The following is a 15599-nucleotide window of genomic DNA, read 5'->3' as shown; positions in this document are numbered from 1 at the left end:
TGTGTGTGTGGAGGAATTCTTACTAGCATTGCCGTTTGTTTCGAGGATATAGGTAAATTTCTAACAAATTCACACGAGTACATAAATCGTCTTATCTGATTAGGATAATTATGGAAAAGGTGTAGATGAAACCTCCAAGAAATTCACAAGAATACATAAATCGAGCTATACAATGGTCAAAAACTTGTGTGACACTGTCTCACTGGTCGTATTTTGTGAGACGAATATCTTATTTGAGTTATTAATGAAAAATTATTACTTTTTTATGCTAAAAATATTACTTTTGATTGTGAATATCGGTAGAGTTGACCCGTCTCACAGATAAAGATTCGTGAGATCGTCTCACAAGAGACTTATTTTATACAATGACTTATGACTCTTATGCTATCGGTGTAGGAGATATTTAAAATAAAATATCAAGTTCAGATTCAATTGTAATCGACTTTCTTTCAACTCTAAAAATCAACTTTTTATTAAAGTTAAACACTTGCAACTTCTTTACTAATTAATTTTTGTATATAAAATTAATTTAAAAAAGAACTTTAATTTTTTATTTTTCTATTGAATATATGTGTAATGATGACAATATATTTGTTTATCAATGAATGAGCTTTGACCGTCACACAAAACTACTGTTATTGGCTGTCATGTGCGAGATTTAAACAAATTTATAAATAACTCTTCTGAGATGATCTTACGAATCTTTATCTGAGACGATTCAATTTTACTGATATTCACAATAAAAATTAATACTCTTACAAATAAAAATCCATCTCAAAATACAACCCGTGAAAGCGTGTCACACGAGTTTTTTGTCATAAATAAAGTAAAGTTTCTAAGAAATGAAATAATAATAACAAGAATGAAATTCAAAGCGTACAGGCGTATTGCTCTCTCTCTCTCTCTCTCTCATTGTATGTATCTGCTTGTTTGTATTTGTCGCTTTTTCTGTCGCTCTGAAACATTTGGGTTCCTCTCTCTAAAGGTGACGGTGTCATATAATATTGGCCACGAACTAATCGTCAGAGCCAGTCACCGATGATAATCGGTAAAGTTCTTTGCTGCCTTCTCGATATTCCGATCACGCCGGTGATGGAATTGTTTTTGTTTTTGTTTTGCTTTCTTTTTAGGGTGATTCAGTATCAATTTCAGCTGGTTTCATATTTTTATTTTATTTTTAATGGGAACAGATTGTGTTGATGGATTTGAGACGATGTTGTTTGTTCTCTGACGTGGATCCATTGATGGTTTTGTTTAGCTTGTTTATCGGATTTTGTTTGCTGTCTTTGTTGATTGTTTCCTGAATCTAGGGTTGGCTACTTTTTCTTTTCAATGTTAGATCTACGTTTTGTTTTTTGTGGTTTGTTTTCTTTAACTTTTGTTATTTATTGTTGGCAGATATCTGACTGTTGTGTTTGGAAATCTTGAAGATGTTTCATGTAGTGAGATTGTGGAATTTTATTATGTTTTTAAAATTATTCTTAGCTTTTATCATGGATTTTTCAGCACCAGGATTTTCGGTATTACGAATTTTAAGTTGTTAGACGAGTTTCTGGTTAAATAGTTGAAGATAAATCTACTAATTATCGGAAAGCTAATATGTTTTATTTTTGTCTTATTTCTGTCCAACTATGTTCAACCAATGCATGGCAAATTTCTTTGCGTGTTTAATGCTGGGAAATATTATTGTGCAACTCGCAACATTATTGTGAATAAGTAGTCGCGTGCTGGCATCAAATATTGAAGGGGAAAAGGATGCCTAGATATGCTGTTGCTGCATTGCGGTGAAAAGGATAAACAGATGGATTTGAGAGAACTATTATGTGGTTAAAGTTTGATGTATTGAAGCGAACACCGAGTAGTTTTTCTATGTGCTCCCTGGTGATGTAAGTGTGTCCTGTGATATGTGCGGTTTAGTGTTGTAGTTCAAGGGTTTGGTGGTAGATTGCACTGTCTTGGGAAGATTAATTTTTTATTTTATAAACTGTAGGACGTTTAGTTTTTTTAGCTTTTGGGATTAAAATGTAATTCTTTGAATGTCGCGATGCTAATCATAAAGCGCTGTAAAGTATATTTCAAGCAGTCTGCAAGACGTTAAGTTAAATTATCCATATTATCCGGTTATTACATAAGGATGCAATATTCTATAAACTTTACCATCTAAGATAGTCTAAGTTATGATATATTCGTCCAGTGTTACTTATCTAATGGTAGATTAATTAAAGAAATTTAGCAATGCTATAAAATGACTTTTATTTTATTTTATCTCTTTTGGAGTCCTTTTTGTGCTTGGTTTACCAACATCTTTGGTGGACCTTCGTTATTGATATGAATTGTCCCAGAAAAGTAGTGAGAGACTATTGTTGAGTTTCAAAAAGAACAATGGTAGTTAATATCTGTAATGACATGGGCTACAAAGATTGATAATATCTTATTTTGTGTTTGGATAGATTTCAAACTCCTTGACTTGTTTGGTTGGACAAAACTCAAGTAAATATTAAATTAAGTCTGTATAAGATTAAGTAATTTCAACAATAATTATGAAAATTTTCATATTAGTCCAAGATGAGTGTCTTAAAATCCATTCCTCAAATCAAAACCCTTACTCCAAATCAATTTCATCAATCCAAGCGTAACCTTAGTTATTTTTCACCTTTTTCGTGTTGAGTTGTGTGTTTTTGTGGTAGGAAAGACTTACGTATGTAAATTGAGTGGTCCACGGTCAACCTACTGGCATTTTTCTCATGAAGAAATCCATGCTAATAATACTTGCCATAATTTTTTCTAGGTTGAGCAAATGGGATGGTAGAAATCTATCGACGGGGATAAAGATTTAAAATTTTCAAAATTGTTTTCCTTTTGGACTCACTGTTTTGTTTGGATTATGAAATCACCAGACCATCGAGCCCAATATCTTATTGAGATTTTATGTACTCATTGAAAATATAAAAAAAGAACGGATTACCTTTCCTTTGTTGTAGGAAATTAATTGTTGTCAACATATGTATTAGAGCGTGCCAACTGGTTGAGTCCGTCTTAAACATGGCATGCAGTGTAATTTTCAATCTCCTTTTTTATTTCAGCTAGATTTCTTGCTAGCTCATGTAAATTTTTATAAATTTGGTCATCTTGGATTAGATTTGCATAATACACTCGACCACTGGCAATGTGTTTGCTAGAATAATCACACTTACTAGAGGAAAAAATAGTATAAATACAGATCTGTTCGGTCAGAAGTTTACATGGTCTCGTTTATTTCTATAGGTGAATGACTTGTTGAGGTTATACAATTAGCTGGTTTTTTCATTAAATGGCATCAGTGGGTGTAGCTCCCACTTCTGGTTTAAGGGAGTCTGGCAGTCATGAAATGGGGGTTGATAGGTTGCCTGAGGAGATGCATGAGATGAAAATCCGGGATGATAAGGTACGTCTAAAGTCTCATCTTTTGTTTTTATTACATCTGTTTGGAAGTTTTCCTAACTCTTACCTGGATTGAGGTTGGGCCTAACTTAACGTGCCTATGATATTCTAGGAAATGGAAGCAACAGTTGTGGATGGTAATGGGACTGAGACTGGGCACATAATTGTGACAACTATTGGTGGCCGAAATGGTCAACCAAAGCAGGTGATGCACCGTAAAAATATTATATTTTGTCAGTTGTCTTATCCAGAGGATTGGGGAAAAAGTACTTGGTTGCAAGTCATGGAACTGTGTTTTGTGGCCCCCAGTTATGTTGGCATTCTGACTTCTTAAGTTAAACTTTTGATGTTTTCTTTTTGGGGATGCTTTCAGACAATTAGCTACATGGCTGAACGTGTTGTTGGACATGGATCATTTGGAGTAGTGTTCCAGGTGCGATTTCTTTGTTGTTTTTGACTTGTAAGTTATGGTTACAACTGTATTTTCTGTTTTACTATGGATGACGATAACATATATTATTGTTTCTTAACCTTGTTGATTATCCAGGCAAAATGCTTGGAGACCGGCGAATCTGTTGCCATAAAGAAGGTTCTTCAGGACAAGAGGTACAAGAATCGTGAGCTGCAAACCATGCGCCTACTTGACCATCCAAATGTTGTGGCCTTCAAGCACTGTTTCTTCTCAACTACTGAAAAGGATGAGTTGTATCTTAATCTGGTACTCGAATATGTTCCGGAAACTGTCCATCGAGTTATCAAGCATTATAATAAGTTGAACCAGCGGATGCCTCTGATATATGTGAAGCTGTATAGCTACCAGGTGTGTGGTTTGCTTTTGGGGCTACTTTCAGATGTATATGATCTCTTTGTCTGGTAGCAGTCCACTTGGCTACTGTTTTTTCCTGTATATGTTCTCTTTCATAATGGCCACAACCTTGATCACACCTCCTGGATGCCAAATGTACTGTTGCAACTGGCATTGCAAGAGATGGATTTACCTGTTTTTACATGTGGTTGCACCCATTTATTATCATGCTTTTAGGGGTGTTGGGACGGGGACTTTTTTTCCATTGTTTTTTATGGGCTATTTGGGCAATGACTTCAGCACATGCTAGAGTGCATAATAGCTTTTGCCCTGATTATCACAAATACTACCTGGAATCGTACTGTCTGTACTCTGTTCTACTACCTGTGAACTGATTGTTTAATTTAAGATATCTCATCTGTGATTCGGTGAATGTACTGTTATATTATTATTTGGCTATGTCAGATCTTCAGAGCATTGGGCTACATCCATCGTGGAATTGGAGTATGTCACAGAGATATAAAGCCTCAAAATTTGTTGGTATGTAAATTTCATAGCATATGATTACTTTATTTACTTGTTACCCTTCACATCTCGAAGCTTGTGTATCCTTAGTGCCAAGACAAATTGACTTTTAAAGTACATCACTTTTGTATATTATCAACTAATTAGGTTTAATATTGTCTGTGTCATTTGTCTTATGATATTTTTTTATCCATATAGTTGATTTTTTTCGTGGTGATATTAATAATTGGCAAATTCGAAGTAATGTCTCATAGTTCAACCTCAAGAGAGTTGACTTTCTACTTTTCTTGTGTATGTGATATGATTTTGTTATATGTCTCACATCGTTTGGATAGAGTTTTTGAGAGTTGTATATATGGATTTGGACAATCTTCCCACTTGAGCTGGCATTTGAGATTGAGTTATGCTCAATCTTAACCCACTGTTATGTGTTGGATTGCCCATAGCTGGGCCACATGTTAATGTCTCATCGCTCTAGTTGTTCATTACTGGGCGTGAAGGGTGTGTGTTAAGATGTCACACATCACATCGGTTGGATAGAGTTCCTGAGAGTTGTATATGTGGACTTGGGCAATAACTTTTGAGGTTAAGTTAGGTCCAAGTCCAACCTTAACATTGTATTTGAGCTAGGTTCCGATCCTGGCCCAGGTTCCACCCGTTGTCTTGTAAACTACCCCTCTTGGGCCACCCGTTCTACCCATAGTTGGGTCATTTGTAAACTTCATACTCCATATGTTCATTTCTGAGCGTGAGAACTTTATTATTTGTCTCATATCGATTGGATAAAATGTCCGTGAATTATATATATGGACTTGACAATTCTCACCTTGAGCTAGTTTTTGGGGTTTAGACTAAGTCCAAATCTTAACATGGTATCAAAGCCCAGACACATCGTTTTGTGTTAGACTGCCCATATGGACTTGGACAATCTTCTGACTTGAGTTAGCTTTTGGGGTTGAGTTGGGTCCAAGCCACAATCTTAAAACATTTTTATACCTTTTTAATCACACAGATGTACGAGCTGTATTCGAATTTCACGGGGTAGTATGTCGAGAAGAACGACCATAGCCCCTCCCGTCTACTTGGGTAGAAAATGATGAATTTAGATACATATGTACTCACTTACATAAATATTTTAGCGAGCTATGTTTTTTCAAGTGTTAATTTTGTAATAAAAGAGAAGTATAGAAAGTTTTGTGTTGAATATCATAGTTTAAAATGTTTTTTTTATAAATGTCACATTCCTACTTTCTTGTTCTGACTTTTTTCACGTTTTTGGAATTATTAAAACCCAACTGAAAAACAATTTTTCAAGGAAGCCACATTATTTTTTCAAAGAAAGAACATATATTTAAATGTGCTTCCATCCAAATGCAACTAAGGCCTGCCATATGAATCTATGATGATGAATATGAATATTTGCTCAAAAGAAACCAACATTTCATTTGTACCTTTTGTAAAATAAAATACTTGGAAAGTTTGCTGTTATTCAGCCATAACAAATGGCGGTACAAGTTGCCTCGATGTAAATTGAGGGAATCGGCTTATCAGGTTCTCATATAATTTGTGGATGTGTAATTAAACATGAATTAAAAATATTTTACTAAATGTGTACTGGATAGGCGCTGCAAATCTTCCCTTAATGATGACGTTTAACTGCTGCCTCTGTTATTTTCAAAGCTAATAAAATACATTGTGCAGGTGAATCCACACACCCACCAGGTTAAATTATGTGACTTTGGAAGCGCAAAAGTGTTGGTATGTATAACGCCGTTATATTGGAGGTCACATTTTTTGCAATTACCATTACACACGATCTAATTTGCAATTTTTTGTCAGGTCAAAGGGGAACCCAATATCTCTTACATTTGCTCTAGGTATTATAGAGCACCTGAGCTTATATTTGGAGCAACAGAGTATACTACAGCAATTGACATTTGGTCTGCTGGGTGTGTGCTTGCTGAGCTACTTCTTGGACAGGTACTTTTTTGACTTTGTCGTTTCTAAGTGTTGTATAATAGATCCTTTGACTGGTAGTACTAATATTCTCAATTCCCTTTTATGCGTCATTGATGGGCTTTGCCTCTGCAGCCCCTTTTCCCTGGTGAAAGTGGAGTAGACCAGCTTGTTGAGATCATCAAGGTTCTCTCTCTCTCTAACACAAGACACAAGCTTCTCAATTTATATGATGTGGAGCTGGGGGTGATTGGATAGGTGTAGTTTGAGTGTGGGATAGCTCTGTGTTTGTTAATCTTGTTCTTCTAAAATCCTGAGAAATTCATTCACAGACAAAAAATGCGACGGGAGATATTTAGAGCTTTTTGTGGATTCGTAATCGTATAATTTTAACGCTGCGTTTGGTTTGTAGGATTAGGTGGGTTTATTTAAATAAACCCACCTAATCAAGCGTTTGGTACGATTTTTATTTAACCAGGTCAATCCCTCCTATTAATGATTAGGTTATATTAGGTAGGTTAAAATAATACCTCCTCACCCCCTAGGATTATTTATCTAACTCTTAATCCATCTAAATCTAAACTCACCACCACTTCCTTCCACCGACCGCCCACCGCTGCCGCCGACCGCTGCCCACCGCCGCCGATTCCGGCCGAGCACCGCCAGACAATTCCGGCCTACCACCGCCGATTCCGGCCGACCACCGCCAGACGATTCCGGCCGACAACCGCCGATTCCGGCCGACCGCCGACCTGCCGCCGGCCGTTAAAACAACCTCTGTCGCCGGGCCGTGACCGGACCACCGCCTGCCGTCGCCGGAGTAAAGAAAAAAAAATAAAGAGAAAGAGCAATTTCGTCATTTCATCAAAAAATTCAAAATTATCTCATACTTAAAAATCATACCAAACATAATACTATTTTACATCATATATTATTTTTCTATCACAATCATTTTTTTTATCATTTACATACTAATCATTAGTTTATTTTATCCTTCCAACCAAACGTAGCCTAAATGTCACAGTTTTGTTTTCGTTTTGATTTAATTAATGTATTTTAAGTAGGTACTGGGTAGTGTTGTTAAATGGTTAGAAGCTTATATTTTTGTGGAGTGCAAAGTTCCTCTCCTTGTTGTATTTGACCTAATTCAGCATTTTTCTGTTTTTCAACCTATTAAATAACTGAATTTTTTCAGGTTTTAGGTACTCCAACAAGGGAGGAAATTAAATGCATGAATCCTAACTACACCGAGTTCAAGTTTCCTCAGATCAAAGCTCATCCATGGCACAAGGTACTTGTTGGCTATGTTAATCATACTGATCCTGTCTGCTTTTGTTTCATAATTTTGTTTATTTCATGACTTCACTTCAGGTATTCCACAAACGCATGCCCCCAGAAGCGGTTGATCTTGTGTCAAGACTTCTACAATATTCTCCTAATCTGCGCTGCACTGCTGTGAGTACTTTTTGTCCTCGGTCTGGAGGGAGTCGGAAATATTTGCTGATATCTACATTATTTTTCCCTTTTAAAATTTCATAATTTCAGTTTCTTTTAATTCAGTTGCATTTGTGACCACGAGACATGAGTAAATCAGAGTCTAGAATTCCCTAATTATCTTTATAGGAGAAACTCACTTATTTTATGGTTTATATGTTGTTTCTCTTCATAGAGTAGGATCTTAATAGAGCTGGCGTATAAATTTTCTTGTGATTAGTAGAAACCTCAATGTAATATGCCATCTTTTGTTGGAAGTCTAAAAAATCTTTCGCCTCATTATGTCACAAAGTTATTGAGTTTAAGTTTCCGAGAAGGATACAAAGGAATTTGATAATTTAAAAGAGTCCTGCACTTGACGATTCTGATATTTGTATTCAGAGATTCATGGGCTGCTGAAGAAAAAATTGTATTCTATAGACTGAGTGGATACCATAAATTTCTTAGCCCTTTGATGCTTATCTTTAGCAGTAGCTACTTCATTTATGGATGGCAAATTATTCCTTCCCTGGTCCTGTTCTGGAATTTGATGTATTTAATTACTCTATAGCTGGATGCCATGACCCACACTTTTTTTGACGAGCTTCGTGATTCAAACACTCGTCTACCCAACGGGCGTTTTCTTCCCCCATTGTTCAACTTCAAGCCTCATGGTACGCATTCTCATTAACAAAAACATTTGTATTTCATTGGCTTTTTTCTTGTTTAATGAAGTTTGAAATCGATGTTACATCTGAGTTTCAGAGTTGAAAGGCGTTCCTGAGGAAATCCTGATAAAGTTGATACCTGAGCATGCTCGAAAGCAGTGTCCCTTCCTTGGGTTATAAATCCTTCAGGTGCCGTACATGGACACACCACCACTCACCATGTTTCTTCTTGTACTCATATGTTATTATACCTTCGTCCATTTTGCACGTTTTGTACTAGATTTGGGTAATGCTGTATGATATTCATTGTCAATGGATATAAATATAATTGCCTATGTTGTCTGTAATGTAACCTCGTGTATGAAGATCACTAATTATTTTATCTAAATGAGAGTTATTGTGTTCGATTTACATTTTACATATGTATGTTGCTTCATATCAAAGATCCTTGGTATTCGACTTCTGGCTTGTGGATTGGTCTTGTGCACATCTAATCATCGATCCTTTTACCTAACTGAAAAGCAAGAAACAGTGCAAGTATAGCAATTCCAGTTCATTTTTCCCTGTCGCCATTGGTATAGACTATGGTGGTGGAGGTAGGTTGCATCCCTCTAACCTTTCATGACAAATTAATTTTACGTTATTTTTTTTTAAAAAAAGTACTAAAATAAAAAAAAGTAACAAATTTAATTTCTAATATTTTTTTGACAGAAAGCGTGCAGAAGGACACTAGTCGTTAGAAAACAAGAGAGTGCTATGAGGGATTGCATTTATAGGTGATACACAACCATTTAATTCTCAGGAACAGCTGAAAATTGACAAAAATTTTAAAAAAAATTGTGTCAAAAGTTAATTTGGTGAGACAGATTATCAACTTATGAAAAATATTATTTTTTATGTTAAAATATTACTTTTCAATACAAATATGAAAGAGGTCGATCCGTCTTACGGATATAGATATGTGAGATTGTTTCACAAAAGAACTATTCGTCGAAATTTAATTCATGATCCAGTGACATCGCATAGAAATAACGGTTAAAAAATGTTTCGATTATCATCATATTTTCAATTTTTATGGTAGCAAGTCAATGTATTCAGTAACAAATGCGGTTAATGAGATGTCACTTTAAAAATGTTTCGATTGATTTTTACATTTCAATATTTGGTGGTAATAAATCAATTCATTCAATAACAAATTCCGTTAAAGAGATGGTACTGTACAACGAGATCAAGGAAGACAGAAAATATGGAGACATTTTTTTTGCGATTCCAAGAAGGATAAATTTGGCTCGGGCTTATGATACAAATAGTTCGGGCATTTGTAACAAGGCTCATCGGGTATCCAAGAAAGCGAAGATCACTCAAACCTCCGCTTACTCGTCTCCGTTCGGAGGGGGCGATTCGAGGAAACATAAGTTAATGATGCTGTTCCGAAGAAACCAAATCGAAAGATAAGAAAGCTAGCTGGATGGAGAGGATTAAATCTCAACCTGAAGTTGTGAAGTTCAAAATTTGGACTTCTATTTGTAATGTCAGATGTTAGTCTATTCTATGCCATTATTACTATAATCGAGAAATTACCCTTCGTATGACAAGGGATTATCCTATAATTGGTATGATATTAATTTATTATGTAATTTTTATTGAGTAGGTCTCTTCTGAGACGGTCTCACGAATTTTTATCTGTAAGACGGGTCAACCCTACCGATATTCACAATAAAAAGTAATACTTTTGGCATATAAGTAATACTTTTTCATGGATGACCCAAATAAAATATCTGTCTCACGAAATACGACTCATGAGACCGTCTCACATAAGTTTTTGCCATTTTTATTATTCCTCCAGAAATAATTATGGGATCATGACGACACCGTTTGTTTGATATGATGGGGCGAAAGATTTCCCATCTAAACTACATAACTACACCACACAATTTTTTTCATCTCAAGTGTTCGCACGACCCTTTGTAGTGCCGACATATTTGAACGTTTTTAACATCGTGAGAATTCCTCTGATCTAATTAAATTGTTCATTGAATAGTTTGTAATATGGCAAGTGAATAAGACGACTTTATATAGAAACAAGAGAAGAGTCTCAATCCTATAAACATACTATAGACTCATTTAAGTTGGAAATTAAATACCTCTCATCAAGCAATTATGCTCCAACAAATTCTGGCTAAAGTAGGCGCGCAGATGGATGAATGGCTAACGACACGAAATGTTGTTCATGTACCGAAAACATCAAGCTAAAACTCTTACTCGGTATTATAATTATCGACAAAAGAACTCAACATTCACGTTTGGCATTGAATAATCGGCGGAAAGTATCTTTGAGGCTATAAGGGCGTTAGCTGCTTCGGTGTAGTGGACTCCATCCCAGCTCACAAATTGGGATTGTTGATCGCAGACCTGATACCCTGGAAATCCACATGAAACCCTTTTGTCATAGTTGTAGGGTGGTCCTCCAGACCCGCAACATGCCATCAATGGACTTGAGAAACCTATTAAATCAAAGAACGAATCGGCATAATGGGCTAGAGTTAGTAACCTTGAATGGTGATGAAACTAGAAAGTATGTTCCAAATACATTTCTCTCAAGATAACTTTTTGGTGTCTAGTAGAAATAATAGGAGTAATATGATAGCAGGTGTGGCTTCGAAGTTTTACTATACATTTATTGGAAGACAGATTGGCCAGAAGTGACGTGCATATATACCCTATTCTAAGGTATAATCAATGGGGATTATCATGCCTTTGGGTGAACCAAACATAGCATAGGTAGATATTTAAAAAAAAACAGAGGATAGGAAGAGGGGCGTGCAAGGACAACTGCACTCGGTTCAGGTAAAAAAAATTCCCTTAATTTAAGGGTTAAGCCAAGAGTATCCATTATTTGACGAATGAGGTGAAGACAAATGCTCTTAATCATGACCAACAAAAATGAAAAAACTTATATCGCCTCATTATGAGGTGGAACGAAAAGGACGAAACTTTATTTCTTACCATATGTGCTGGAGTTGGCAATGATATCAAGCTTGATAGAATATACATCCACATACACAACGGACACATCCTTCATGTCAGATCTTAATTCTTGACATAACTTGCGTAATCCTTCATTGAACAGTTGTGCTACTTCATTATAACTTGAAATGCATCCAAATGAATCGAGTGAATCATTTTGAACTTGAGCAAGTTTTTGTGGTAGACAACCTAATGGCCCTGTGTTATGAACCCAAAATTTTCTGCCTCCTTGATCGTATATTTCCTACATTTGTCAAGGATGACAAGGACTAAAAGTCACAAGAGATCCACAGTCTGGAATATCCATTTTTTGAACATGTTAACGGATTCCAACATTCTTATAAAAAAAATATGAAATTTTGCATATTACTTGCTGCACATGTTTGCTAATAATCAAAATCAGAAATCTAAATAGGTCAAGTTCAAATATATAGAAAAACTGTGAGATATTTGCCATGGATCACGATTCTTCTTCACCGGTAGAAAGACAAATGATGAACTGACCTTAACACCGTCCTCGATTTCTGCCAATACAGATGGAATCTGGTTGATAACTTGCACATAGGATAAGCCCTTAGTGAATGAATCGGCAAGGTCATTTTGTCCGATGTCAATGACGTAGAGAGCATCACTGAACCTATCATTGCCAAGAACACCGTTGACTCCTAAATATAACATGAACATGAGTCTAATTATTAGGCCAGTATTTTCTGATTTTCGAGTGAAGAATAAACTAAAATAAAACCTAGAGGAAATAGAACTGCACCTATAGAATTAGTTGCCTTCCATGTATTTTCACGGGTCTCCAGAGAGAAATAACAGCGTTTATGGGGTCATTATTATAGGATTGAAGATTGGCATATGAATATCTTGTTATCTATTTATTCAAAAGTCAGATAAAAACTATAATGAAAGTTCAAGAGAGACATGTGAACTACAAAATCTTCAAGCATTCAAATCATCTCATTGGTTAATATTGCCATTAATCTCTGTTTCTCCTTCTTCCATTCTGTTATGCTTGTAGTTAGATACGTTGCGCCAACCACATAAGAGAAGCTACATTTTTGGGCAAAATTCAATAAATCAAAACTGATGTTACAGCTTAAGTAAATTTACAGACCATAGGCGGGCAAATCACCTGCATTAAAGAGTTCGGCAGAACGAGCCTTAAAATGTGTAAACTGCTTGACCTGAATATTCAGTGCAAAGGGTACATTTTTAGGCAGCGTGGAAGACCCTACTATCGCAAAGTTCGCACCATTTGAGAAGTTGGAACCTAATGAGTCCAGATATGGGCTTAGAAGATTTGTGCTTAGATTCTGACCTGAAAAACAATAAGGCGTCCTCTTCTCAACGATTAAAAAAATGACACGTGAATATCTCTAACAGTCTTGTAAAGTAAATGCAAACCTCAAAGATTTGATCTAATAAAAAAACAACACCTGACTTTTAAACAGTTACTACGGTACCCAGTGAAAATGTCTTTATGAGGTTACTCTATTCCCTAGGAAGTATCCGTGTAAGATTAACAGAACTTGAGACGCCTTGTTATCATAAGAACCAGAAAATGACGCTAACCTCAAGGATATCACAATTAATCAAACATAAAGCAATGCCGATGTAATTAGATAAAAACTTCTCGTAAATCCGACTGCAGGAACTACTCTAACACCTTAAAATCTCGCAATGAACAAAAGAAAAGATCTACAAAAAGTATGTTGCCTTGAGAATTTATCTTATATTTGTTACTTTCCCAATAATTTTGCATAATGTATGATGCAAACAAAAACTTCTGAAGATGGAAGATGAGAGTGACAGACTTGCAAAGTTAACCTTTTAAAGAAATATCAAGAAATAAAATTTTTCCAAGCCCTAAAATGCACAACCACCACATGCACGCTTCATTCATTCAAAATAATTACTCTTTGGACCACATGTTCTATCTAAGTAGACAGAATATTATCCAAAACTTATCCTTATCCCCCACAAAGTTGGAAATTCTGCACTAATTCATCCTGCATCATAGACCATCCCACCCCTGCTGGCCATGTCGGAATGAAAAACTTCTGTCCGGAAAAAAGATTCTATTTAAACAATCTTTACGTATACAAAACTTATGTTTTCAAAAACATTTATATATTATATTCTAACATAATTTAAAACTCCGATTTGAGGCACCACACTCTGCTTGTCAAACTGCAGTTAGATGATCTTTTTACCGCATCAAAAGTCACAAACACATAATAATTCATCTATTCAACAATATGAAACCCATGCTTTTGAGGAAAGAGATATAACAATATAATAGTGCGTACCAGCTGCGCGAGCGCATGAGGCAAAAAGAACGAAAAGCTAGTTACTTTACTTAACTATACTACAGATGATTATCCAACGTAGTTCTCTTTTCTCACGCTCACGGAGCACGAGAAGCAAAAACAAACAACGAAGTACAACAGTAGACATCGAGCACAAACGCTTAAAATAATAACGAACAGCAATCAAAAGTAATTGTTGAAACATAAAAAACATACAGAGGAAATCGATTATGAGTCGTCCATCGGAAAGCCTGCCGGTTGATTTGCCAAAGAAAGCTCTGCCATTGGGTAAATTGACGGCGAAACCGAGGCCGGCGACGAGTCCGCCGGTGTCGGAGTTGGAATCGCCGAAATTGAAGATGACAGGAGGCCTAGTGCAGTGAGAAAGAAGAGAATGTGGGAGGAGGAGGAAGAAGAAAACGGCGATGCAGCAGTAATTGTGAAGACAACTCATGACAGTTGCAGGAGAGTAGATAGACCGATGCTTTGATTACTCCCACCGACGTCTGTCTTTCAATTGCATGGTTCCAAAGAATCTTCAAGTACACATATTAAGAGAATACGCTCTACATGGAGTGTGTATGTGTTATATATATATATATATATATATATATATATATATAGCAATCATACATATTACTATGTATAAAATTTATTCAATACAAATAACAAAAAAGCAGAAGGTAACAACTTTGTATATAGCTAATTTCATACGTCTAATCAAAAAATCTTTTATTTTTCTATAACATAATTTTACTTAGTTTTTGCAATGATTTATTGTAGAAATTTTCGACTAAAACATGGAAGAATACACGTTACACCTCCGAAAGAAATTGCCACAACATAGGTATTTTTTGGCAAAAAAGTCACATAACTTCGGGCGAGGTCTTTGGTTTAAGTCAAAGATAACCTATTTGCCTAATGTAACTTGACCAAGCCATTGCCGATGAGTCGTCGGGATTTAAGAATTGGATTATTGGAGTTATGGGGTTAGAATCGTAACCATAAAATATGAACCTAATCTCTGAGCTCAAGAGTTTAGAATAACAAGAGCGATCATTTAGGGGCCTTAGCTGGTGATTTGAGCCATGCTAGGACTATGAAGTATATTTTACTACTGTATAAAATTTATTCAATACAAGTAACAAAAAATAGAAGGTAACACATATATATTTAAAAAAATTGGAAATAAAAAATACAAATTTGGTATTTGGTTTACATATCGAAGTTGAAATAAAATTTTTGATTTTGACTTTTAAATAATAACTTCTTAGAGAGTCGACAAAAAAATATCATGGCGTTAGACTGAGATTGATTAGAGGTAGAAACAAATATAACAAAAATGGTTTAAAATGCACTTAACCTGAAATTTTGGGGCTTAATTGCAAAATCTTAAAACCTCGGTGGAAA

The 15599-nt window shown here is 35.6% G+C and overlaps 2 protein-coding genes across 2 annotated transcripts; one reads left to right on the top strand and one right to left on the bottom strand.

The window, feature by feature from the left end:
• The first annotated feature begins 871 nt into the window (after nt 1-871).
• On the top strand, nt 872-9258 carry LOC142546973 (shaggy-related protein kinase alpha-like). Its single transcript, XM_075654980.1, has 13 exons — nt 872-1048; nt 3265-3424; nt 3533-3625; nt 3794-3853; nt 3968-4240; nt 4691-4765; nt 6452-6508; nt 6590-6730; nt 6842-6892; nt 7902-7997; nt 8078-8161; nt 8751-8853; nt 8945-9258. The coding sequence occupies exons 2-13, from the start codon at nt 3311-3313 to the stop codon at nt 9025-9027; spliced, it is 1230 nt and encodes a 409-aa protein (XP_075511095.1). The 5' UTR covers nt 872-1048; nt 3265-3310; the 3' UTR covers nt 9028-9258.
• A 1653-nt stretch (nt 9259-10911) lies between these two features.
• Nucleotides 10912-14767, bottom strand: LOC142546972 (GDSL esterase/lipase At1g09390-like). Its single transcript, XM_075654979.1, has 5 exons — nt 14406-14767; nt 13013-13198; nt 12379-12539; nt 11854-12118; nt 10912-11351 (listed from the first exon to the last, which is right to left on the bottom strand). The coding sequence occupies exons 1-5, from the start codon at nt 14641-14643 to the stop codon at nt 11122-11124; spliced, it is 1080 nt and encodes a 359-aa protein (XP_075511094.1). The 5' UTR covers nt 14644-14767; the 3' UTR covers nt 10912-11121.
• Nucleotides 14768-15599: the final 832 nt, after the last annotated feature.

This window comes from Primulina tabacum, chromosome 5 (assembly GCF_025594145.1).
Source record: "Primulina tabacum isolate GXHZ01 chromosome 5, ASM2559414v2, whole genome shotgun sequence".
NCBI classification, from domain to species: domain Eukaryota; kingdom Viridiplantae; phylum Streptophyta; class Magnoliopsida; order Lamiales; family Gesneriaceae; genus Primulina; species Primulina tabacum.
Note: the sequence above shows the minus strand (reverse complement) of the source record. Positions and strands in the feature narration are given on the sequence as shown.